General features: G+C 45.2%; 2 protein-coding genes and 1 long non-coding RNA gene across 3 annotated transcripts in view; 2 read left to right on the forward strand and 1 right to left on the reverse strand.

Annotated features, from left to right (window-relative positions):
• The window catches only part of LOC146789020 (large ribosomal subunit protein eL14-like), a 200,670-nt gene that overhangs the window by 112,458 nt on the left and 62,471 nt on the right, over positions 1-25,741 (reverse strand). The gene's annotated exons all lie outside the window — the stretch shown is intronic.
• On the forward strand, positions 4,200-6,257 carry LOC146789022 (uncharacterized). Its single transcript, XR_014969742.1, has 3 exons — positions 4,200-4,372; positions 5,275-5,381; positions 6,126-6,257. It is a non-coding gene; the product is annotated as an uncharacterized LOC146789022 (long non-coding RNA).
• LOC146789023 (uncharacterized) lies at positions 6,603-24,946 on the forward strand. The gene is made up of 5 exons (XM_085629964.1): positions 6,603-7,536; positions 22,046-22,197; positions 23,348-23,392; positions 23,481-23,549; positions 23,855-24,946. The coding sequence occupies exons 1-5, from the start codon at positions 7,440-7,442 to the stop codon at positions 23,963-23,965; spliced, it is 474 nt and encodes a 157-aa protein (XP_085486090.1). The 5' UTR covers positions 6,603-7,439; the 3' UTR covers positions 23,966-24,946.

Genomic DNA, 25,741 nt, shown 5'->3' on the forward strand with positions numbered 1-25,741 from the left:
ATAAAGGAGTGTGATACTTGCCAAAAAGAACAACCTGCACTCCAGATTGCAGCTGAATTAAAACCAATTAAAGTAGGTACTATGGGCCTCATGTAGGTAAATAAATTTTACCGGTTCTTAAATACCGAGCCGTACCGAATCGGTAAATTAGAATCGGTAAGTTATATGTAGGTAAAAATTCGGTAACAGTTACCGATTCGGTAACATTCGGTAAATACGAATCGGAATTCACCGAATCGGTAAATACCGAGGTGATAATTACCGATTCGGAAAATACCGAGGTGGTATCTACCGAATCAGAAAATACCGAGGTGGTATCTACCAAATCGGAAAATACCGAATCGGTACGTACGGATTCGGTAAATAACATCACATGACTTGACGAAACAGCTAATCCTGTGCAACGACAGCCCACCCAACCAGGAACTGCCCACACCCAGGCAGGTGTACACAATTAGCCGAAGTGGCCACACCCAGGCAGGTGTACATAATTAGCCGACCCTGGAGAGGCTCGGAGTGCAGAGGAGAGGCAGGGAGCAGTTGCATGTGCGAGCGGGAAACGAACAGCATGTCCAGCCAGAGCACACAGAAAGACGGAGGGGAAAGGAGGAGGAAGCTCAAATTCAGCCCCAAGGAACTCCAGGTGCTGGTGGAGGAGGTGGTGAAGCAGCACCAGAAGCTGTTTGGGAGGCAATCCCTGCAAGTGCCTGAGGCTGAAAAGCGCAACATATGGCTGGCCATCCAGGCGCAGGTCAATGCTGTGGGAGTGACCCACAGGGAAATTGAGGTCCTCAAAAAGCGCTGGTATGACCTGAGGATTGTGACCAAGAGGAAGATGGGCGACATCCAGAAGGAGGCCAGCCAGACCGGAGGTGGAACCAACAGGGCACCTGCCCTCACCGAACTGGAGGAGCTGGTGGCGGCCACACTCGAGCAAGAGAGCGTCGTGGGTCTTGGGGACGCCGACAGCTCTGCCAGAGCCGCAACACACCAAGGTAAGACGAAAGCACAGCAATGTAGCCGCCCCTACCCCTATCCCACATCCCCCATTGTGAAACGAGAATCACACTGCAGTCCACACGTGTCAGTGCAGACAGGCAATGCATTCCGGGAGATGTAGTCAGGGCAACACTAACCATGACGTAAATGTCACAGGGCAACAAGGCATGTCACGCACTCGAGGCACAAGGAGACAGAGGACAGATTGGAATGTGAAATGATTTATTGTGACGCTTGCAATGCAGCCCTTCGGGGACACTGAGCCAATGTTGTTTTTCTGTCCACAGATGTGACATCATGCAGTACAGGGCATGCTGCAGGGGAGACGGCACACCGGCCACAAAAATCACCTCTAGCCAGCACGAGTTCAGACCAGGGAGCAGGCCCACTTGCAGCCGCACCACCTACGCAGCCAGCCTCGCCGCACACAGAGCCACCATCACCTCACCGAGAGCCAGCATCACCACCACCAGAGCCAGCATCGCCACTCATGTTCGATTCACCGGCCACATCTCCGCTTGCAGGTGTGAGAATGAGGAGGCGTCCAGCAGCCAGGCTACGAGCCTTAGACACCTCGTCAGACGACAGCATGGGCCCAGAAGACCGCACCGGGCCCCAGGAAGGGAGCCATCCCACTGTGCCCCACACCTCACAGGCAGCACAGACGGGAGCAAGAGGGCGCCGCAGGTCGCGTGTCCAGAGTCCACCAGCACCCACTGACGGCCATGGTGTCTTCTTGGGGCTCGAGGGCCAAATGTTGAAGCAACAGCGCCTGCAATCAAAGGCAGTAATGTCAGTCCAGAGGCACATGCGGGTGATGAGGACAAGCTTAGTCAACATGGACACAAACATTGGCGGCATGGCTGCGGGCATTCGGGACATGTCCCAGTCAATCCAGCAGTTGTGCAGCAAATTAGATGCTGACATCGAAGCACGGCGCCGGGAACGCCAGAGAAGGGACACTACCAGCAGGGCACTCAACCGTCTGGCAACTGCGACTTCCCTACTTTGCCGGCGCTCTGTGACGATGCAGGAGGGCCTAACACAGTGCTGCAGCGACCTGTCACGGGGGATGGTGCAGGTGACAAGTGCACTAGGGGTGCTATTGACAAGTCAGGCGTCGACAACTGCTGCAGGGGATGCTGCGGAGAGCATCGACACCAGCAGCAGCATCACACCCCCCGTCCCAGAAGCACGCAGGAGCAGCAGGCGGCTTGGGGTTGGCTCTAGTGAGGATGCACAGGCCGTGCAATCCACCACTGCAGCGCGTATGCGCAAACATTGATGTGGCCCTGCTTATCCACTTGCCATTGGGTGACGTAACCCTGGACATACTCATTGTATAGATGGCATATTGCCAGATTGGCCAGTTCATGTGTTCATGGCGTGGTGCCACATTAAACTACGTCATGACTTCTCACGACTCGCTGTGTCCCCTCACTTACTCAGAAATAGTTGCATGTGATCTCTGCCCGTCTCTCTCTCCCATCGATTGCAGTTGGCACTCTAGCTGCGCTGCCCTCTGGCTGGCCTGACTCATCCTCGTTGTCCTCAAAATATGTTAGTTCCACATCTGTACCTTTTTTCGTGGCAAGGTTGTGCAGCATTGCACAAGTGGCAATTATCTTGCAGCAGGTGATGGGTTTGTACTGGCGTGCGCCTCCGCTCTTGTGGAGGCAGCGGAACCTGCTCTTCAGCAGTCCAAACGTGCGCTCCACCACATTGCGTGTAGATTTGTGGGCCACGTTGTATCGTCTCTCACTCTGGGTTGCTGGGTGTAGGTAGGGAGTGAGGATGAATGAACGGCATGCATATGCACTGTCGCCTGGATGAGTAAAAGGGAACCATCAGTTACATGCCTCTATACACTCTGATTTGCAGGTTTCAAGGGGCGTCACTGTTACTTACCCAGCAGGTATCCCTCTCCGAATTCTCCGGCTCTCAGTCGTGTGTAGATCCCACTATTCTGGAAGATGTAAGAGTCGTGGGTGCTCCCAGGAAACTTTGCAACAATATCTGTGATGATGTTCCCTGCATCACAGATCACCTGCACATTGATGGAGTGGGTGGACTTCCTGTTCCTGTAGATGTGCTCTGTGTCAGCTGGAGGACAGATTGGGATGTGTGTACCATCAATACAGCCGATGACATGGGGGAACTGTGCCATGTGATAAAAGTCTGTTTTTGTTTTCTGCAGTGCAGCCTGTGTGTTTGGGAAGCTTATGTAGTGGTGCATTCTCTGCATCATGGCATCCAGGAACTTCCTGAAGAAACGTGACAGGCAACTCTGGGATACCCCACCCACCGCAGCTATCACCACCTGATAACTGCCGGATGCCAACAGATGTAGGCTGCAGAGCACCTGCACATGTGGGGGTATGGCGTGCGCCCTTCTTATTGGCTGGTCCAGGAGTGGGTTAAGGTCCCTGATTAAGTCCATGATGGTTTCGGGGTGTAGCCTGTACCTCTCATGTATCTCTGCATCAGTCAGCTGGAATAGTGTGATGCGCTGTCTGTAGATTTGTTCCTCCCGTCGCCACACCCTCAGTCCTGCTGCCTGTAGACGTAGGCGCCTTGCAATGACGTACATGGCGGCCATGTTGTCCACGCAGTTGCATTTTGGGATTGCTTATGTGCATTGTTGATGGTTACCACCTGCTTTCCATCCGTGTTAATTACCGACTCTTATTTACCGATTTTCCTGGATTTCTTAATTACCGACTGCTCCTACATGTCATTTTAAATTTTTACCACTTCATATTTACCACTTCATATTTACCGATTCGTTAATAATGTATTCGGTAAATATGAATCGGTATTTTAGAATTCGGTAACTATGAATCGGTATTTACTGCCTCATATTTACCGAAAAGTGGTTTTTGGACTCCTACATCTCACTTGTCTGAATACCGGTCGGTAACGGCATATTTACCGAAAATCGGCCGTTACCGACCGGTATTTGGCTACCTACATGAGGCCCCATATGTCTTATTTCATTCTTTATGACCTTAACTGTATGTGTGATTTATAATTTCAATTGAAAAGGATTGACACTTTACTTAATTATTAAATTTGAAGGAAAGAAAAAAAAAATTGTTTTTATTTTGATTACCGTCTTTTCAAATATGTTAATTTACAGGTCCAAGAAGTTTGGGAACTTTTAGGAGTTGATTTAATGGGACCTTTACCAACCACCCATTCCGGATACAAATACATTTTGACGGCAACTGATTACTTTTCAAAATGGGTTGAGGCATTCCCACTCAAATCCAAGAGTGCTGCCGACGTGGCTTCCAGACTAGTTCAAATTTTCCTACGCCACGGAAGTCCAAAACGGGTTTTATCAGACCAAGGACGTGAATTTGTAAATGAAGTGAGTTTACAAGACAAACCTAAATACATTTCAAAGTTTTGTTATTATATATTTTTTAATTTTAAAATCTTTAAAAATTTCAATGACTAATTTTTTTTTTAAAGATTTTGATTTACAAAGGTTAAAAAAAATGTATTCTGATGTATGTTTTTTAAATGTTATAACAGAAAAAATGGTGAATTTAAAATATTTCATTAAGATAAATCAATGTTTCTTCAATTATTTTTCACATACTACATTACAATTATTTGAATATTTGTATCTAAATAATTGTAATTACATCTGTCATATCTTGGTATAATCTATGCAAAATTATTATTTTTTGAAAAATAGCAATTATATTTTAAATGGATATGAATTTTACAATAAATACAGCAATTACAAATCGGTCATATTTATTTACATTTCTAACTTAAAAATGTGTATGCACAGTTTAAGTCAGTGCATGGTTGCACCCTTTGTGTCATATTCATTTTTTATTCATTTAGGGATCAGGTCTATATAAATTGCAAAACACTCATCGGTGCAGAACCAATTTGATAAAAGTCCATGTGATAAAAGTCCAATTTTTTTTATTCCTTTTTATTTTTTAAAAATAGTACATTACTACTCAAATTTGCCTGTTATTAGTTTTTATGAACAAATTCGACTTTAAAATTAACAAATCAAAACAGGCAATATCATGTTATGCTGAAGTTTACTGTTTGATTTTCAACCTTGTATAGTAAAACACTTTCTTTATATGACCGGTATTATTTCTCTTCCATTATTGTATGTATTATGCATTTAGATATGTTTAAGAGTTTCATCTACTATATAATTACATTCTTCTCACTTTCTGGATAATTTCTATTGTCAAATAAAACATCGTTAAATAAAATATATATGTTTTTATTTTTCAGGTTAATTTTGAATTATCAAAACTATTAGAAATACAACGTTCTGTGAGTGCAGCATATCACCCACAGACAAATGGGTTAGATGAGCGTACGAATGCTAACATTAAAAGGTAATGCTATTTAAGAGTCTTTATTTCTAAAATATTTTATCCTGGAACTTTATTTTAAAAAAATTTCTTTTTAATGTTAAGAATATTGACCGGATTTTGGTGTTTCTGACAAATAATCTCTTTAAAAACAAATTAAGATTGTGCTGTGAAATAAAGCATGCTAAATAATAGTTATTAAGCCAATCCTACCATTGCTTGGTCGGTAATCACTAGAAAATCACCATTAGAATTGCAAAGTTCCTTTCTGCATGTCCTTTCATAGAGTTTCTTATCACAGGAAATGGCTGTTAGACCGCTGCTATGGTAGTCCATAGCATGGCCCCTTTACCCCGTCTGCCTACAATGTTGCCTAGTTCACCAACATCCATGGACCATGTTTGGCACTAGGTCCAGGAATGTATTTAATTTCTATGTTTTCGATTGCGCCGTGTGGTTCAGCCAGAAGCACAAGAGATAACAGTCTTCGCAATTTCAGTGAAAGTCGTACGCATCACAATGAGGGCAGCGGTACTGCGGATCAGTGTCACTTTGTCACACTTCCTATATTGTGCTGTTTGTACAATAGTCCCACCAGCATCTTAATGATGACCACTGTGCTGAATACCATTTTTGAAAAGTGTTTTTCAATATTAAAGAATACATTACATAATTGTAACTTTTTTATTTCACTAATAATATATCACACTTGATTATACATTGTCTGTTACATTCATTCTATGCGCTATTTTTTTTATAATTTTGCAGCATATTGGCGAAATATGTCAACGAACATCAAAACGATTGGGATTTGTTTTTGGACAATGCATTGTTTTCGTTAAGATCAAAGCCGCATTCAACAACAAAAGTTTCCCCTTTTCTGTTAATGTATGGCCGTGAAGCCAGATTTCCAAGTGAGGTTGCAGATGACCTGGTATGAAATAATTTTTTTCGTTTCAATTTGAAAAATGGTTAAAATGTTCTATTATTTTCAGAGTGCTTACACATATCTAATTCTTGTGATTCGTATATGTTGTGTATTGATACAGATATTTACTTGCAGGATATTATTGAAGTATTGATAACTATTAACAATTAATTATATCTTTCCCTTTTTCATGTATTTTCACATTGATTGTCAAAAATATTTTTAAAATTTTTTGTTTAAATTTTTTTTTTAGAAATAGAATGCTTAATTCTATTGATAATTGTGTTTTTTTTTTTTAAATATTTTTTTTTCATGTATTGAAGAATTATTAAAAAACAATTAAACAACAGGAATATGATTAGCATTACATATGGAGTTTGATGTTCCCTTTAATAGATTGAATTTATACTACCGACTGAATCTGAATATGCGGACATTGTCTACCAAAAGGAAAAAAAAAGAGAAGAGCTGCAGAAGCAGCCCAAAAAGAACATTGAGCTGGCACAGGAAAAACAAAAAGAAAAATTTAAAAAGAGAGTAACCAAAAAATTTAAGCCTTGCACCTTTACAGAGGGACAGTTAGTGCTCCTGAAAAATTCCAGGCTAGGTACGAGAAAAGGAGGGGTTTTACAACATAAATTTAACGGACCGTACACCATTTCAGAAATAAAAGGGAAGCGTGTTACATTGATTAATGCTAGCAACATCGCTCTACGTAGAACATACAATCTGGACATGTTGAGGCCGTATACATCAAGCGGCATCAGCGAACCAAAGAAAGGTATGTTTTGATTTTTCCATTTGGAGTAATTTGGATCTGAATTTTTAAATTATATAACATCACCCTTGATAGAGTGCACCCGCTTGGTTGTTAAGGTACTTATTTAACACAAAGAAAGCAAAACATTTTTTCTAATAAAATAAACTTTTTGAAAAATTGTATGTTTAAAAAATGATTTTGCAATAATCTTCGTTTTACGAATGGATTGTGGTGGTTTTGGTTAATATTGTTTGTTTTTCGAAACTGAGTTGTTACTAACTTGAACTTCACCTCCTTATTTAACATACTTCTTTGCAATGCGTTCATTTAGGGAAATTTTTAACAATAATTTATAGCCCTTTAATCAAGTTAAAAAAAATATTTTCCAGCAAGCATGACCAGTGAAGAAGATCACGAAATTCATTCAATCGAAACACTGTCAGAGGAGATGGATGTTTCAGTAGGATTAAAAGCAACTGGAATGATTGGTGGTGAGGTTTCTTTTTATATATTTAAAAAGCAATTTGAAGTTGTAAAAATCTTTATAACACCTTCATAAGCTTGTTGTACTGGTTATTGCACATGCTTGTGGCTTTTAATATATGTACTGTTATAAGAATTTTTCAAAGTCAGTTGAGAATTTAATAAATAAACAAAAAATGCAGCATGCTTGCTAAAATTCACTTTTAATACAGATTTATGTTATTACATATAAGAAAGTCACATATATTTCTCTTTATTTTACAAAAAAGAGCATGTAACATGGAAAAACTATATTGAGCCTCGAAAGCTTCTCCCTTGTTGTTTCTGTTTCCTCATTATTTCAAGCACAAACCTGATCATCATCATCACAAATCTAGCTAAACAGCATTTTAACTCATATCTTATTCTCAATCGAACGGATCAGCACTCCACCATTATTTGGAGACTTAATGATATATTTATATGATGAGTCCTTCCCCGCTGCTGCAATGTCTGTTTGGTCCACCAAGATGACAGTCCATCAAAACAATCTGTCTGTACGTCAATCCTCCATCACCACCTCCACCAACAAGACAAGGTCAAGACCGCTAAGGGGGACCGGCCAGCCCTATATTTAAATAAGTTAAAAAACAATTGCCGCAGAAAATATTGAGATCAAGACGTGTAAACACACCGTGTGTTAAAACTCAACTTTTTACACCTGTAACGCCCTGAACGTCTCAGGATCGTTTAACAGACACGATAATGAGGACGCAACCACTTGTGAAGGGTTAGTTATTTTAATGAAGGCAAAAATAATACAAAGAATAAACAAAAGTTATAGTCACTGGAATCCTCCAGGCTAAGTACGTTACCAGCCCACCGCACGGATGATCCTAACCGTCCTCTGCATATACGCCGATCCCGGCGTATGCCAACAGAGGGCAGAAATGAAATGGCCGACAATGCCAATCGGTAGGCTGTGAGGGGCACGAAGAGTGTTGGGGAGAATCGAGGAGTCAGGGAAACACCCAGCCGGGGTCTCTACCTGAAGGGAGCAGCTGCTCAACCTCTTCCTCAGACTACACCGGGACGCGGAGTCACCTCCTGGTGATGCGTCACCGATACCCCAATCAAAAGCAAGAAGCTTGAACCGAGAGCAGCCGCTCGATCGATCCTGTGGACTTCCGAGTCTGTAACGCGGCAAACGCCTCCTGGTGTGCGTTACAGCTGGCAATCCCTGTATCTCTGGTCGGGCTGGGAGTTACGACTCCAACCAGCAAAAGCGCCACTGCGCTTTGACTCAGCCGAGTCAAAAAGCGAAGCTCAATGGTTGACCGGTAGAGCTTCCGGGTCCTTCACAGGTGACGATGGGGCAAGACACGGCCCAGGGAGTAACGACTCGACCTACCTCCGTTCTTGCCTTACTGGAGCACCACTCCGGAACACTGCTCTTCACGAAGCAGGTACGTCGGTGTAAACACAATATCCGACAGCGTTGTACCTCCCGGTTCCTCCCTTTATAGGGCGTGTTTTCCTTGAGTTATGTAACAGCTCTCCTGTTTACATAAGGGCGTGTTTTCCTTGAGTTATGTAACAGCTCTCCTGTTTACATAAGGGCGTGTTTTCCTTGAGTTATGTAACAGCTCTCCTGTTTACATAAGGGCGTGTTTTCCTTGAGTTATTTAACAGCTCTCCTGTTTACATAACCTCTCAACCGCTAAGCATCCTGGGGGATGTAGTCCGTTTTCGCTGGTTACCGTTTTCTTCCCCTCGAAAGACAGGAATTCTTGACAGTACATCCTCCCTCTCAGCGGCACCCCACGGGTCCAGCGCTGGCAGGAAAACGCTGATGGAACAACGAGACCAAGCGCGGAGCATGAACCCCTTCAGCCGGTTCCCATGATTGCTCCTCTGGGCCATAGCCTTTCCACGCGACCAGGTACCACAGCTTCCCCCTGCGCCATTTGGACGCCCGTATGCCCGATACTTCATACTCCACCTCCGACTCCACGCATACCGGCCTAGGCGTCCCAGACGGCTTGGAGGGTGCAGGTTTGAGCAATGATACATGAAAGACAGGGTGAATCCGCAATGACTGGGGCAAGCACACCTTCACGTTCACGGGACCCATACACTTGGTAATTCGATAGGGGCCCATGTACCTGGGATGGAACACACTGTTCTTTCGAAACCTCATGTTTCTTGTGGATATCCAGACGTAGTCTCCAGTGCGGTACAGTGGCCCGGGCCTTCTCTTCCTGTCTGCCGCAGCCTTGTATTTTCTCTTGGCCTCTATTAGGACAGCCCTTGAGCGCATCAACGTGTCTTTTATGTGTGCCACCCTGTCCGCTGTGGCGGGAATCCTGTCCTCTCTGAACGGATGTAGAAATGGCAAGAACCTGGGATGTTGGCCATAGTTGCTATAGAACGGAGACGACTGTGTGGAGCTGTGAGTGGCGTTGTTATAGGCTATCTCTGCAACCCATAGCAAGTCGACCCATTCTTCCCTGCCCTGGTCCACAAAACATCGCAGATACTGTTTGAGCGTTTGGTTCAGGCGCTCGGTTTGGCCGTCCGTTTGAGGGTGGTAGCTGGTGGACAGGGCGGTCTTAACATGCAGCGCGGTGCACCAAGTCTTCCAGAATTGCGCAGTAAACTGCGACCCCCGGTCCGACACGATCACCCCAGGTAATCCATGCAGTCGTACCACATTCTTTAGAAGTAGTGACGCCAATTCCCCGGCCGTAGGGACTCTCTTGCAGGGGATGAAGTGCCCCATTTTCGTCAAGTAATCCACCACCACCAGTATTGCCGTCATCCCCTGGTCTACCGGTAGGCCCACCACGAAGTCCAGTGAGATGCTATCCCATGGTCGATCCGGGGTCGGAAGTGGATGCAAGAGCCCTTGGGTTCGGCCATGGTCGGCCTTCATGGTAGCACACGTAGGACACTCCCGTCCCCACCTCCTGACATCCACTCTCATGGTTGGCCACCAGAAATGCCGTCCCATGCTAGCCACCGTTTTTTCAAAGCCCAAATGACCTGCGCATGGAGAGTCATGGCACCAGATGAATGCTTGTTTCCTTAGCCTAGGCGTGGGTATCAATAGGCACCTGCCCTTCAGGGGTATCCCGTCCTTCAGCTGCCATTCTCTGTGACTGAGGAGCCACCTCCGCCATGCGAACGACCTGATCCCTCTCTTTATTCCCCTCAGGAAAGTATCCGGTTGGATAACCCCCAATACCATCCTCGGGGAAATGATGGAACGCTCGGTCGCTGGCAATGGTTCCTTAACTGCAGATTGACGGGACAGGGCGTCCGCCTTCCGGTTTTCCGTCCCCGGCCGATATGTGATGCGGAAGTTGAACCCCGCAAAGAAGATCATCCACCGCAGCTGCCTGGGAGAAAGGTGTCTTGTGGCCGTCATGAACTGTAGGTTCCGATGGTCCGTGTACACCGATACCACATGTCTTGCCCCCATCAACCAATGCCTCCATTCGGTGAAGGCGTCCTTGATTGCGAGAAGCTCCTTCTCCGCAATATGGTAGTTGCGTTCGGCGTCGTTGAGTTTGCGGGACATGTACGCAACGGGATGAAGCACCCCTGTGTCGTGGTTGCGTTGGGACAAGATAGCCCCCAGCGCCACATCCGAAGCGTCCGCTTCCACCACGTAGGGGAGATCCGGATCGGGGTGAGCCAACACCGGCGCCTTACCAAAGGCGCTTTTCAGGGCCTCAAAGGCTGTGTTCGCTTCAGGGGACCAGACAAACTCCTTGGACTTCCTCAGTAACTGTGTGATTGGGGCCACCAATCCTGAAAATCCATCTATAAACCGCCTGTAAAAGTTGGCGAAGCCAATGAAACTTTGGACGTCCTTCACGCTTTGGGGCACCGGCCATTCTTTCACCGCCTTGATCTTTCGTTCTGCCATCTCCTGTCCCTCTGGACTCAGCATCACTCCGAGGAATTCCACGGACGTGACGTGGAAGTCACACTTGCTGAGTTTACAAAACAGCTTGTTTTCCCTCAGCTTTTGGAGCACAGCTTTGACGTGGTGTACGTGCTCCTCCACACTGGACGAGTAGATGAGGATGTCGTCGATATATACGACCACGTAGATATCCAACTCCTCTCTGAATACCTCATTCAAAAAGTACTGAAAGGCTGCTGGGGCGTTGCACAGACCGAACGGCATGACGAGGTACTCAAAAAGGCCGAACCTGGTCTTAAAGGCGGTCTTCCACTCGTCTCCGTCCCTCATGCGCACCAGATGGTATGCCCCTTTCAAATCCAACTTGGTGTAGATACGAGCTTTCTTGACCTGTTCCAGAAGTACACTGATGAGAGGCAAGGGGTACCGATTCTTTATGGTTATCGAATTCAATGCCCGAAAGTCCACACAGGCTCTCAGCTCCCCATTAGATTTCGGGATGAAGAAGAGTGGCGAGGCGGCCGGAGACTTGGACGGGCGGATGAATCCTAGCTTGAGGAGTTTATCCAGGTACCCCCGGAGATGCACGTTTTCAGGTTCCGTCAGGGCATACAGCCTGCCGCTGGGAACGCTGGCCCCTGGCACCAGGTCGATCTGGCAGTCAAACTGTCTATGTGGTGGTAGCACTTCAGCCTTCACCTCATCGAATACATCCTCAAAACTGTGATAAGCCTGGGGGAGAGCCACATCTTTTTCTGCCGCTGTAGCCACCGTCTGACTCCCGCTCTCGTCTGCGTCAAGGGATTCCGTTCTTTTTCCACAATGCAGGATGCAATACGGTGACGTCATTTCGACGCGATGTGTTGGCCAATCCACAGAGGGGTTGTGTTTCTGTAGCCACGGCAATCCCAATATGACGCCATATTGGGGCGCTCGGATGATGTTAAAATCGATTTGTTCCAAATGGTTCCTCCCATATCTCATCGGAAGGACCCCCGTGTGCTGCCCGATGGGCCCCGTCACCAATCGCCTTCCGTCTACAGCATAGACGTCTTCGGGTACAGCTTTGGGAAGAAGCACTAGCCCTAGCCTGCATGCCTCGTTGTGGTCCATAAACATGTCAGTGGCCCCTGAATCCACCATGGCCACAACGGGTATCCACTGGTCATGCACTCCCACGTGCACCGTGAGAAACAGGTGTCGGTGTCCCTTAGTGACCGAGTTGGAAAGTGAAGGGATGGATGAGTGACTCCGAGATGCCCCTTCCTTGGTCTGGGAGTCCTCTAGTTTTCCGCCGGTATGTCCACCACGGCTGTTACCGACCGGTTGGCCCGATAACGTGACGTCTTCGGTTTGGCAGGGCATTCACGTACGTAGTGGCCTTTTTTGCCACAATATAGGCACAATCCTTGTTTACGGCGTGACTCTTTCTCCGTGGCTGTGAGGCTCGCTCGTATTGCGCCGATGTCCATGGGTTCTCCCTTGGATGCGGTGGAAGTTTCAGGACTTCCCACCGTCACATAGGATGGAAGGGATTTTCCTTTTCTCCCATGATCCCCTTTTCTTTCACTTAGCCTATGTTCCAGCCGTAATACCAGGTTGATAAGGCCCTCACATGTCTTGGGTTGAGGGTCAATATGAGCCACGGCGTCTTTGAGCTCATCGCACAGCCCGTGATGGAAGAGCGCCGTCTGTTTAGCAACAGGCCACTTGGTTTCCGCAACCAGCCGTCGGAACGCGTTGAGATACTGCACCAGGTCGTTGGATCCCTGTCTCAACTCAAGCATTTCACGGTCCGCCGTGTACGAGTCAGCCCTTCTGTCGAATACCTTCAGGAATTCCTTGCGAAACGCACCCCAATCACATAAGAGGGGGTCGTCCCTGCTCACCAGAGGTACGGCCCATTGTGCCGCGTTTCCAGCCAGATAGGAAATCAGGAAAGCCACACGAGCCTGACTCGTGGGGAACGCCTTTGGTTTGCACGATAAATGTAGCGCCACTTGTGTGAGGAATACCTGCACTGTGTTAGGATCCCCACTGTACCTCTCTGGTGTTGCCAAGGGGATGGCTACCGGCATTTCCACTACTACAGCAGGGGTCTGGTCCGTGAGGGAGGTGCTGGGCTTGAGCGGGTCCAAGTGGATAGCATCCAGTCTGGCTTTTACATCGGCTGTTTCTTGCCTAGAGGCAGCCAATTCAACTTGCACGGTCGCTAAAGCAGCCAGCACATCATCAAGTGTTGCCATGTCTGTTCTCGACCGGGAGACAGTTAGTGTATTAAGGTCGGATATTTTTGTAACGCCCTGAACGTCTCAGGATCGTTTAACAGACACGATAATGAGGACGCAACCACTTGTGAAGGGTTAGTTATTTTAATGAAGGCAAAAATAATACAAAGAATAAACAAAAGTTATAGTCACTGGAATCCTCCAGGCTAAGTACGTTACCAGCCCACCGCACGGATGATCCTAACCGTCCTCTGCATATACGCCGATCCCGGCGTATGCCAACAGAGGGCAGAAATGAAATGGCCGACAATGCCAATCGGTAGGCTGTGAGGGGCACGAAGAGTGTTGGGGAGAATCGAGGAGTCAGGGAAACACCCAGCCGGGGTCTCTACCTGAAGGGAGCAGCCGCTCAACCTCTTCCTCAGACTACACCGGGACGCGGAGTCACCTCCTGGTGATGCGTCATCGATACCCCAATCAAAAGCAAGAAGCTTGAACCGAGAGCAGCCGCTCGATCGATCCTGTGGACTTCCGAGTCTGTAACGCGGCAAACACCTCCTGGTGTGCGTTACAGCTGGCAGTCCCTGTATCTCTGGTCGGGCTGGGAGTTACGACTCCAACCAGCAAAAGCGCCACTGCGCTTTGACTCAGCCGAGTCAAAAAGCGAAGCTCAATGGTTGACCGGTAGAGCTTCCGGGTCCTTCACAGGTGACGATGGGGCAAGACACGGCCCAGGGAGTAACGACTCGACCTACCTCCGTTCTTGCCTTACTGGAGCACCACTCCGGAACACTGCTCTTCACGAAGCAGGTACGTCGGTGTAAACACAATATCCGACAGCGTTGTACCTCCCGGTTCCTCCCTTTATAGGGCGTGTTTTCCTTGAGTTATGTAACAGCTCTCCTGTTTACATAAGGGCGTGTTTTCCTTGAGTTATGTAACAGCTCTCCTGTTTACATAAGGGCGTGTTTTCCTTGAGTTATGTAACAGCTCTCCTGTTTACATAACCTCTCAACCGCTAAGCATCCTGGGGGATGTAGTCCGTTTTCGCTGGTTACCGTTTTCTTCCCCTCGAAAGACAGGAATTCTTGACAACACCTCTCAAAGCATGCATTATTGCATCGTGAAGAAGCACGCTATGTTTCAAACTACATAGAGTAAGTTATGCGCAATTTATCAATTAAATGTATATGATGCTTAGCATTGCTGATACTGTTAGCTCTCTGTTTCCCACCAATTGATTTCCCTAAACTTCCTACTCCTGACGATATACCAAACAATGAAATCAATCAATCCGTGGTTAGCTGAATCGCGACTACTCACCTGTAAGGCTTCTGAAGCCGGTGGGTATGCAGGGGACGGTGTAGGTTCTAGTCTAACATGGACATGTTTTTAAGTAATCTCGCGAAAATGTGGAATGAGTTTGCCTGTGTGCTATGGAGCATGATATTGTGCCATGCTCTTGCTGTGATGAAGGAGATTCGGCGTCCTCCTGATCTGTTTTTTTCTGGTGCGGTGAACCACGGCATAGGAAAGCTGTTCTGCTGTTAGTGTTCTTTGTGGGGAGCTAAAGTTTATAGTGCTTTTTAGGTATGCTGGGTTGGTATTGTTTATAGCTTTATGTGCTTGGATCAGGATATGGAAGGTGATTATAGCCTCGATATAGAGCCAGTGTAGTGTGTGCAGGTGTTTGGATATGTGGCTGTGTTGCAGTATGTTGATAACCGGTTTCACAGCGGCTTTGTGGATGTTTCGTAGCTTGCGTGTGAGGATTTTGTTTATTCTGGAATAAAGTGCTTTGCTGTAGTCTATTCTGCTTATGACGAGTGTGTGTGTTGCGTTTTTTCTGTGTTTGTCAGACATCAAATTGAAGGTCTTCAGTAAGATGCGAAGCATGTGAAAGAAGGAGCATGTGACTATGTTGATCTGTCAGTCTGGTTTGATCTTGGTATTTCGAAGGAATCCATGTTTAAATGCACGTACAGAGTGGGTAGGTGGGCTAGTGAGTGTTTGGGTAGCCACCATGTGTCCTTACATGCCTTGGGGTGTGGCCCTATCATGAATACTTATGTTTTGTTGGTGTTGATTTGTAGCCATCTTATTTTCATCCATTTTGCCAATTTTTTGTCCCTTTTTTTTACTTTTGTTTTGCTTTTCTGTGGCTCCGTTGGCTTTGATGTATAGGGAGAGGATGAGGTAGGTGTTGTCTGCATACGAGTCAATGCTGATTCCGTATCCTAAGAGGATGGTGGCGAGTATAGACATGTATAAGTTCAAGAGGGTTGTACTGACTTACGGACCCGTTGGTGATTCTTCAGGTGGTAGGTGTTGGGCCCAAGAGAAAGGGTGGTAGACTTACTTTTTGTTTTCTGCTGGCTAGATCTATTAATCTATTATATGACTTGTCCATTATCCTTGCGTCGTGTAGTGGGTGTATTATGGTGCAGCCTGATAAGTGTGATGGTAGAGGTGGCCAGTATCTCTAAGTGCCGGTGTTCTATCAGGTCTGTCGTCTCTTCCGGTAGTGTGCTTAGGTGGATGTTGGAATTGTGGGCTATGGCGATTAATACTCCGTGGGGGTGTGGCTGTCCATCCTGGAGATCTTGTATCCTTTGTGAATGGCGATGGCTATATTCAGGGCCGTGGTGGTGTGGGTTTAGTTTTTGGTGAAGAATTTTACCACCATGGTTTTGCTGTTCAGGAGGTCACATACTTAGTTGGCATGTATATACAGTGAAAAGACGTTGAGTGGCTAGTATTGCAAGCTCTTCCTTGGTGTGTTGTGCTTGATAAGCATTCCTGTTGGAGCTGAAGGAGTACCGGCAGCACTGACAGCTGAAGGGTCTCTGTGTGTCTGCTGGCGATGCTGGACTGCAGTAGTTGTTTTCTCCTTGGTCGAGTGCGTGGAGTGACACTAGGATGTAGCGTGGGTGGTGTTGAGGTCCAGTGTTCCTATTATGACCGGTCTCTGTAAGCCCTGTCGGCTGCTCTCAGTCAGTCTTTCCCATCTAATGTACACCAACCCTCAACACTCTGCTCAATTACTTTGACCTGGGCCACGGTATCAGTAAGTATTGGTTAACTTCTGAATTGAATGTCTGAAGAGCCTGCAAGGCAACTCCAAAATTCTAGTGCACACAAATTTGCAGCCTCATCTGGCTTTGTAAAGGTAAGTTCAATGTAGTCAAGAGAACGGTAATGAATTGTACATCGCCAAGCCCAGGCTATGTCATCCCGTACCAATGACAGACAGCCCCTGACATGGCAAATCAAATTTAAGGTCTTATTTTTAAAGGAGTCTTAGTTTTCGTGGTCAGCACGTGATTTAATCTTTTAAACACTGACCATATAGACTGTTCGCGTCTGTACAGGTGGGTAATACAAAAGTTTTTTCAAATAAGAATACTCATTAGATTGCTGACAAGGATCTACTGGTGTTTTCAAAGGTCTAGCTTTTTTTCTAATACATTGTAGAGGCAGATGTGCGGCCTTGTCAGTGAGCAAAGAGATTTGTGAGGGAGCTGTCTGTTGACAATCATGTGTCGTAATGTCCTGAGTAGCAAGTGGTTTGAGAGAGGAGAGAGAGCCATGATGTGCAATAGATTGTTCTTTTTATGCATTCATTTGTGCCCTAGGTGGGATAGGTGTGTCACTAGCAGCCAGCAGGTGTGACATGCCACTTGGGTCTATTAGTTTAACTACTGACACTAAATCAACAATAATCACCCCCATTGCACCTATTTCTAGCCTCAGCGCATTAACAATCTGCAGAAGAGCTTCAAGTCATGGGTCACCAGTCCCTACTGGCTTATACAAAGCTGTGATGGTGTTAGGGCTTAGGATTTTGAATTTTTGCACTATCTACTCCAGCAGATCAGAGGCCTTTGGCAACGACGTAAACCGGTTATAGCTGAAAATAGCAGTAGCCTCTAAATCGATTAAAGGATCTCTCATCAATTGATTATTCTTGAACTGTGTGGAGGCAATTCCCACCTGTGCTAACACGGTATGTTTGGTCTCGCTACTAGGTTAAGTACGGCTTAGAAAAGCTTTCTGAAACAAAGGCGGTATTGTCGTACAACGGGGTTGCTCATGGTCACTTCATAATGGGTTTCTCTCGACGATAGCGGCCACAGGTAACTCTGAATGAGAATCCATTCACATTCTGTTATTAGGGTCTCTATCCTGTTGATCACACAATTATTAGCGCTGTGCTTGGAAGTTTTCCCTGCCTTTTTAACCTTACCTATCTCACTCGATGCTCCATTCTCCACCCCAAACCTTCCATTGTGTTACTTTTGTCCATGGTTACTCTAGCAATAAGCTAATTAAATGCTGTAAGGTGGAGTCAGAGCATGGGAGATATTATTTTTTAGAAGTAAAACAGTGTCACAGCAAAGTCTGTCCCAAGTATCACTACTCAAATGTATTTAAACAATAGTGTCACTATGAAAAATAGTATGCAGCACAAATCGGCACATTACCTTAATTTTAATCACATGCGTCCCTTCTATGGCACAGTAGCCATGTAATTGAGCTGGCGCTGCTATTCCTCTTCCTGGCTTTGACGGGTGCAGGACGGGCACACCCTTGGCCCGGACTTTGCCCGGGCGCTTCATTATGATTGGAATTGTTGTGCTTGTCTGATGCTGCCACTCGGGGCCGAGCAGGGGCTTCTGGAGTTTGTAGGCTGTTCTTCTCACTCCTTTGCATGGAGTCGTTGGGCTGTTATCCTCATGGCACTTGGAGGTAAGGGCCAAGGCGTTCCCGTCACTGCGATACTGAATACAAGCTGGCCCTTCCCCTCACGGCAATTGACAATCACCTATAAGGCTTTGTTTATACAACTTTTTTCTTCTTTTGGTATACATTTCAACTTTGGTGAAGTAGGGATGGCCAGGAATGGTGTCGGACCATGTAGGTGACGGATCCCCACAATGTGTTTCTCTTCTGCTTCGGGCACGCCATCAACCCGAGACGTTCCCTGATTGTCGAGCCATGGCGCGGAAGACTTGCGTGTAATGGTTCGCAGGATCTTCTGCAGGAGCGTCAGGAATCAGAAGAGTAAGTCTCCGTCCTCCCCTACGGCCTTCCGTCTCTATCAAACCCTAGAGAACCGGATGGCACGCCAGGGGAAAACAGGGTAACAAAACAAGGGAAGGAGGGTGTGACTTCAGAGGTGTGGCTGGTTGGTACCAATGACGTGGTTCTTCTCTGTGCGTGCTGTAATAGAAAATTCTACTTAATACTACATATCACCTTATGCATTTCCCAGTCAGAGACAAGTCCCTAACCCACATACCACGGGGGTCTTGTTTTAGCATAAGAGATGTCACCTCCACTGGATCTGTAAGGGACTAAGGACGGGGGCAGGCGTGGAGCAAACCAACTTCTAATTCGTATACCTAGGAAGATATACAAATGCGTCCCTCTATTTCCACATGGAATGTAATAACGAAAGGTGTAGTGTGAATAAGATAACTCCGTGTTTCAGAAGAACTCTGGTCACTATGGCGTGGTCCACGCTAGCGTCCCCTATGGATAAGTCGGTCTTCTGTTTCAAGGGAAGACCAGCACCACTGAAGAGAGGTGGGTGAAGGGCTGAACCGGTGCAAAGAGGGGAAGGAAGTGTGTGGACTCAACTGAAGATAAGATAAAACTTGGGCGTAATGATCAGTAGAGCTTGGGAACTCTTAACCTTAGAGAGGGGAACAGAGGGCACAGTGCGTGGGATATACTTGTGTCTACACCCAACCACCACCCAGGAGTGAGCACCCCCACGACACAGCAGCCCTGGGGAAGGTAGATAACTGGCACTCACTCTGAAATCCGCCGCATATGGCGGGAATCAAAGAATGCTACTTCAAGCAGAAGCGAGCCTCCAGATGGTCGAGGGGCTCGCGAATCACCGCGGAATGCTTCGTAAGCAAAAGCGAGCCTCCAGATGACAGAGAGGCTCGCGAATCACGGCAGTAAAGTGTCTTTAGAAAGACAAAGAACACACGGGCAGAACCCGAGAAGGCTCGGCGCTGACTAGCGCGACAACGGAAACAGGAAGTTCAATCCGGAAGTCAGGCAAGCTAAGCGAGGACGGAAACCAGGCATCAAGCTAGAACGCTAAGCGCGTTCGTACGCGTCTTAGGTCCTTATATACTGGACCGTCTATCGATCCGGATCACGGGGCATGACATTGCGGGAGTGTTCCCGGAAGTTTTTGGAAGCCAGGCACTCTGTCCAGCGCCACTCAAGATCACGCTCCTGTAGGTGTTCGATGTATCGCTGGCTCCGACCACACCATCGTTCATTTGAATTTGGTACAGGTAAGTCCCAATGCCATTTAAAGTCGAATAAGCTGCGTGGCTCTTCGTCTCCCCTCACTGTTCACGAGACTCGATAGATGGAGCGTGAGGTCGCTCCCACACTGCTCCTTTGGGGCCTCCGTTGTTGCCTGCGGCCTACCCGCATTTTTGGGGACTGTACGCGACTCCAGCAAAGTACAGGTACTTCACTCAGCCATTGTCCGTTTACTTTCCCCATGTTGTCCGTCTGGTCCATTAGCTATGGCCTCAGCACAGCTGTTTGCTCCGTCCTCGGCTCCACCGCCGTTGTTGTCGGCCTAGGCACGGCCGCTGTCTGCGACCTTTGCAATGGGGCTCAGGCCATGGATCTGGCTTTGGTGCCACCGTGGATCCGGCCTCTGCGCCGCAGTGTATCCTCCCTCTGTGCCTCTATGGATCCGGCCTCGGTGCAGCCGTTGGCTTCGATCTTGACAACTCCGGCATAAGTTCAATGGCTTGGACTCAAAATGTCTTTTGGCTACGGACACTGCATCGTCTTTGGCTCATACCACGGCTACGCCGCTAGCTCCGTCCTCAGCCCCGGACTTGGCGTCACACGGTGTAGTTCCCTCAAGGGCTGGTCTATATCGAGCTCAGCATCTCTACTGACCGGTAGACAATGAAAAAATATTTTTAGGAGTCTGAATACCCTCTCACATCTCAGTGTGATGATGTAACCGCACTGGTTTATTTTTCTTGAGCGTACAGTACAGCTGAAATTATCTCCAAAACCATTGGACGCTGTCCCCTACATCCTTGCCTAAGTTAGTAGTTCATTCATTTTCTGTTGTTGCGTAGGGGAGGTTCTTCCCCTCAAATTAAATACGGTGCCTATCAGGACACTCCTTACTACAGTGATTCAGCCTGCGACCTCCTCCAAAGAGTCACTTCTGCACCTTGACGGCTATCTCACGCTCGTTCTGTTGAGCACCTACTCCACCGACAGGGGCACCTGTGTATACCAGGCAAACCCGGTTACATCACACAACACACACAGCTACAGTGTCAGGTTGTCCAGGTCTCTGGCTCCCTGAGTGGCCTCTGCGCTGCTATTCGCCCTCTGTGTAGGTCACAGTGTCAAAGGAGCGTTCTCATTAACCGGCAGAGGTTCACACATTGCTCTCCTAGGCAATTGCCTATGTGTGGGGATGCAACCCCATCCATCTGACTCCATTGGCAAGTGTCAAAGCAACATCACCTCATTATAATTGTAATTTTGCTACTCAGCATGTTTCATGTTTTCTTTTTTAATGTTAAACTTCTATTGAAATTACAATTATAAAATCGATTTCACAATGTTCAATTTATTTTTTAAAAGTGCACTACATTATTTAAGTTAATAAATTTTTTTAATTGCCTCAAATTGACATTGCTGCAGTTGTTGGACCAACAGCCCTCAGGTCAGCGTATGGCACACTGCTATTAGATTCTGCCCGCAAATGGGGCATTTGGAAATCCACCTTTTTATAATGTAATTTTGTGCTTAAGATAAATCTGCGCGTGTTTTAGTCTCTCAATGGAAATTGTAATTTTTCAAACATCTCTTTAGCGTTGTGCAGGGTATTTGTGGACAAATGCTGAGTGCCACAGTGGAATTTGACCATGCTGGCCCACATAAAACTTTTTTTCCAACACCAAATTCATGTCGGAGAGACCAACATGGATTTAGTGTCCAAAATCAACATCATAAACACGACAGATGAGACAGCATTGTTTATGTGTATGGCCTTTAAGGAGTCATATGAACCTGACAGTTTACATTGTGATTTTGCGGTCACATTCAAAGGCTACCATTTCTGTTGCAAAGTCTCTAACCATGGGTTGGTTGATTTCAAAACCACATATCAATAATGCCAGAATAATATATATTTATTTGATGTTTTACAATAGTTTTACTCAAGAGAACTAACATTTAAAAAAAAAAAAAATTTAATATGTAGTGAAATACTTTTTACATATTAGTTTTGAAATATCGAATTCCAAGCGTGATTTTTGTAAAGTATGTTAAAATTTTTGTTGATAAATTATGTATCCACAGATTTGGAACATAAAGTTTCTCCAGACGTTGAAAAACTTTTGGCTGTATGGAATAAACCTGCGATTGGACGTTTGGAAGCAATAGTTTCAAACATAAAATTGTACGATTACTCATTCCATTCACTAAAATCGCCCCAATGGATAGTTGATGAGGTTTGCTTTTTTATCATTTATACACAGCACATGTTATAAAATAATTAATAAAGAACTATCCTGCTGTTATACAAAATTAACCACAAATGAACAAGCGTTTAAGAATCTTTTTTTGCAATAAAGTAATAGCAATTGACCCTAACTAAGAGTATAGAATGTGTTCTTTTGTAAAAAAAATTTACAAATGATTGTTTTGGTATAATGTTGCAATAAATGATTTGAGATATAATCTAGAATTGTCAAAAGTAAACATATTTTTCTTTTAAATTTTCATGCTAGTTTTTTCAATGATGACTTATCTCTGAAAAAAAAATAAACTTTTTAAATAATAATGCGTCTTTTCTTTGGTGTTCAGTATACCAAAAAACACATTTAAGTCATGGAGAATAAGTTTTAATAAAGACAAAACATCCAAATAACAGGTACTGTAAGCTGAAAAAAATTACATCTAAGAGATTTTGTAATCAACTAGTTAATTTTAGTTTTTTATGCAAACTCATTTTTAACTACAAAATTTTTATGTTATAGATACAAACTAATTTACAAATAGAAAAAATTAAAATAGGAGGATTAAAAAGATGATTGTGTACACTTACGGCTTGATTAAGAATTTTAACCATACAAGGTCAGGTGTGTTTCTCTAATGCACGCCCCTGCCCATAGCCACCAACGATCATGCTTGCCTGCCACATTATATTTGATTTGTAGTCAGTTGATCCTCTTGTAATTACAGGGAGTTTGCCTCACAATGGTCCTGCAAAACATGTACTGAAAATTCTATACCGTTCAACAGTTACTGTGCATGCACACAATAGTGCACAAGTTTTGACACTCCTTGTACATCCACATGTGGATTAAGTACAAGTGGCACTGTAGGCACCCCTAGGTTTCCTCTACAACACAATGTACATGAAGTTGTAACCTCCATGTACCCGTTGTTTTACAGGACACTCATAACATGCTTTGATGTACTGCGGTGAGTCCGCCAACCATATTGCATACTCTGAGTGTGCTGGCAGTACCGCTCGTGTTGCGGTGTCTGAGCCACCACTGTTAACCTTTAGCCAGTCTTGTGTTCTTCGCTCCGCCGGAGTTGTAATAAAGCATTAGTTAAATACTATGTCTAATGTTTTTTTTATTTTTTTATTAGGTAATAGATGCGTACCTTGCAAAGTTATGCTTGTCAAGTCCCAATGTAAGTATAGTTCTACTTTGAAAAAGAATACAAAGAAAAAAACTATTTTCTGAATATGTTTATTGATGTTTTTTTCTTTTAACCTTAGTGTTTAGCACTTTCGGCGACAGTGTCGTCCTCAATCTTCATGGGCACTTATCGATCATCTGTTTTTCGGGTAACTATTTAAATTTCTTATGTTACTTGTCACACTGTGAGGCTGAAATGGTTTAGCAACATAACTTTGAATCACTGCCAAGTGTCCAAGCGGCATACAAATACGAAATTACAAAATTTAAAAAATGGTCTACATTTCAAATGTCTAAAGAGTGAAAAACACTGATTGCTTGTCTTCAAAGACAATAATGTTATTTTTGAAAGACGATTGGACAGGCATTTATACCTTAGTAATAATGTTAGTGTACAAGTTTTTTGTTCAGGAGACACGTACATTTATTCATGACCACTTTATATAATGTGCAGGTACCTTATGAGACTATGGAAACCGTTGTGTGTCCTACAAATACTGGTGCTCATTGGATTCTTTTAGTAAGTGCAACTTTTTTTTCTTTTGCTTCTAAGACATACATTTGAACATTATATATGAATAATATGAGAGGGCTTGCATTCGTTATAGAGTCCATAATGGAATGTAGTATGTCATTTCATGGTCTCCCCTACTGTTTGCAGTTGTTATTATGTATTTATGTCAATTCTTATTATGTTACAGCAATTCAGAACCACAGTTTATGTGCTTCCTAAAAACATTTGACCTAGTGTTCACTTAGGTACACTCATAATTGGTTACTTGGTTAGCATTGAAATTCCAAACTATACTGTAACAAGAAGATACAGAGTGCAAAGGTACACCAGCAGTCTCCAAAGGACAGAAGCATGTCATGTGCCACACAAGAAAAAAACCCAATAAAATTGTTTAAAAAAAAAATTATAATTTGAGCATGTGTAAGTCGGTGGTTGCACCACTTACAACATAAGTAAGGTCCCATATTTATAAAGTCAATACACTTTAAAAATTTAAGTTACCCATAGTGCAGGCTCTTGAAATCATAAATTTATTCTCCATTAGAAATTGGAGGTTGCCATTGCATGAACCGGACTACCCTACAGCCTATCTAGTCTATTCACCAGTGTGGCAAGTGAATCAGTGATTACGACATATAGAGTGACCATGCTTCAATAAGGGTTAAACAACTCAAAACAGTTATTAACAATCGATGTAAATTTTTGAAACCAAACATGTTGGATTCATAAATCCACACATGTAAACATTGTTTGATGTATCTTTACATGAACGTTAAAGCTCCTCCCAGGACCTTTGTTATAGACGTGTACAGCAAGATAGAACATCTGCCGCCCAAAAACATGTTTCTCCCATCCTGCTGTAGAGCCTAGCTTTCTTAAGGGTAAGGCAGAACCGAACATATCCTGTCACAGTGAGGTATGAACACCACCCGATATTATTTATTGTATTGCGTTATGGTGGGGTCGCATGGCAAAAACACTGCGACTAATTAAACAACACAATTGTTGCCTTCCCAGCATACTCCAATTTGCAACTACTTCATGGTGACCTTGCCTACCACTCTGCCGTAAAACTGTACACAGGACATGGGAGTTTTCTTCCCGACTGTCTACCCCATCTTTTTAGGTTTTGCCTAGGCACCTTATGCCCTGGCTCTGCGAGAGATGCTTTATACAGTGTACCGGGTGAAGCTAAGCCCACTTTCAAGCCATAACTTTGATTTCCTTGAATAAAAAATCATAAATAAACACGTTAGTTAGATTCCTCACCTTAGAATATCCCCAGGCGTCAGACTGGATCCGGAAGAATTTTCTTCAGCAATACCCCTTGCGCGTCGCTAGGCGTCATCTGCGGCTCCGCGTCCATCGTTGGCGTCGTGCGCCGGAATGACGTCGGAGTACTTAGACGCACCTTTTCGCGCTGATGTCAGTTCTTCTTTTTTCCGCGCCAGTAAGTGCCGATCCGGTAGAGCTGCCCCTTTTAGTCTTTTTTTAATAAGTATTTTGATCCCTTTTGATCACTGTCTCGACATCTGGTGCCGGTAGGATGCCTGGTTTCAAGGCCAGCGATGACTGTGACCGCTTGATGTCGGTGACAGATCACCACCGCTGGTGCCTCTACTACGACGCGGAGTCGTGTTCGGACTGTAAGGCCCTGACCTCGAAAGCTAGGCGTTAGCGGTCCCGTAAGCTTCTCGAGCTTCGCCACTCGGCTACGCGCCCCTCTCGATCCCGGTCCAGGAGGAGGTCCAAGGATAGGTCACAGAGCCGCAGCCGACATCATCATCGCCTGGCTGGCTCCTCGACCAGACCACTGACAACATGACC

Source organism: Triturus cristatus, chromosome 10 (genome assembly GCF_964204655.1).
Source record: "Triturus cristatus chromosome 10, aTriCri1.1, whole genome shotgun sequence".
Taxonomy (NCBI): Eukaryota; Metazoa; Chordata; class Amphibia; order Caudata; family Salamandridae; genus Triturus; species Triturus cristatus.

Bases quoted from the DNA above. Each gene is read 5' to 3' on its own strand.
- LOC146789023 (XM_085629964.1), top strand. From the start codon at position 7,440: ATGACCAGTGAAGAAGATCACGAAATTCATTCAATCGAAACACTGTCA. The intron at 22,198-23,347 runs GTTTGCTTTTTT...TTTTTTTATTAG, and splicing joins CCCAATGGATAGTTGATGAG to GTAATAGATGCGTACCTTGC. The intron at 23,550-23,854 runs GTAACTATTTAA...TATAATGTGCAG, and splicing joins ATCGATCATCTGTTTTTCGG to GTACCTTATGAGACTATGGA.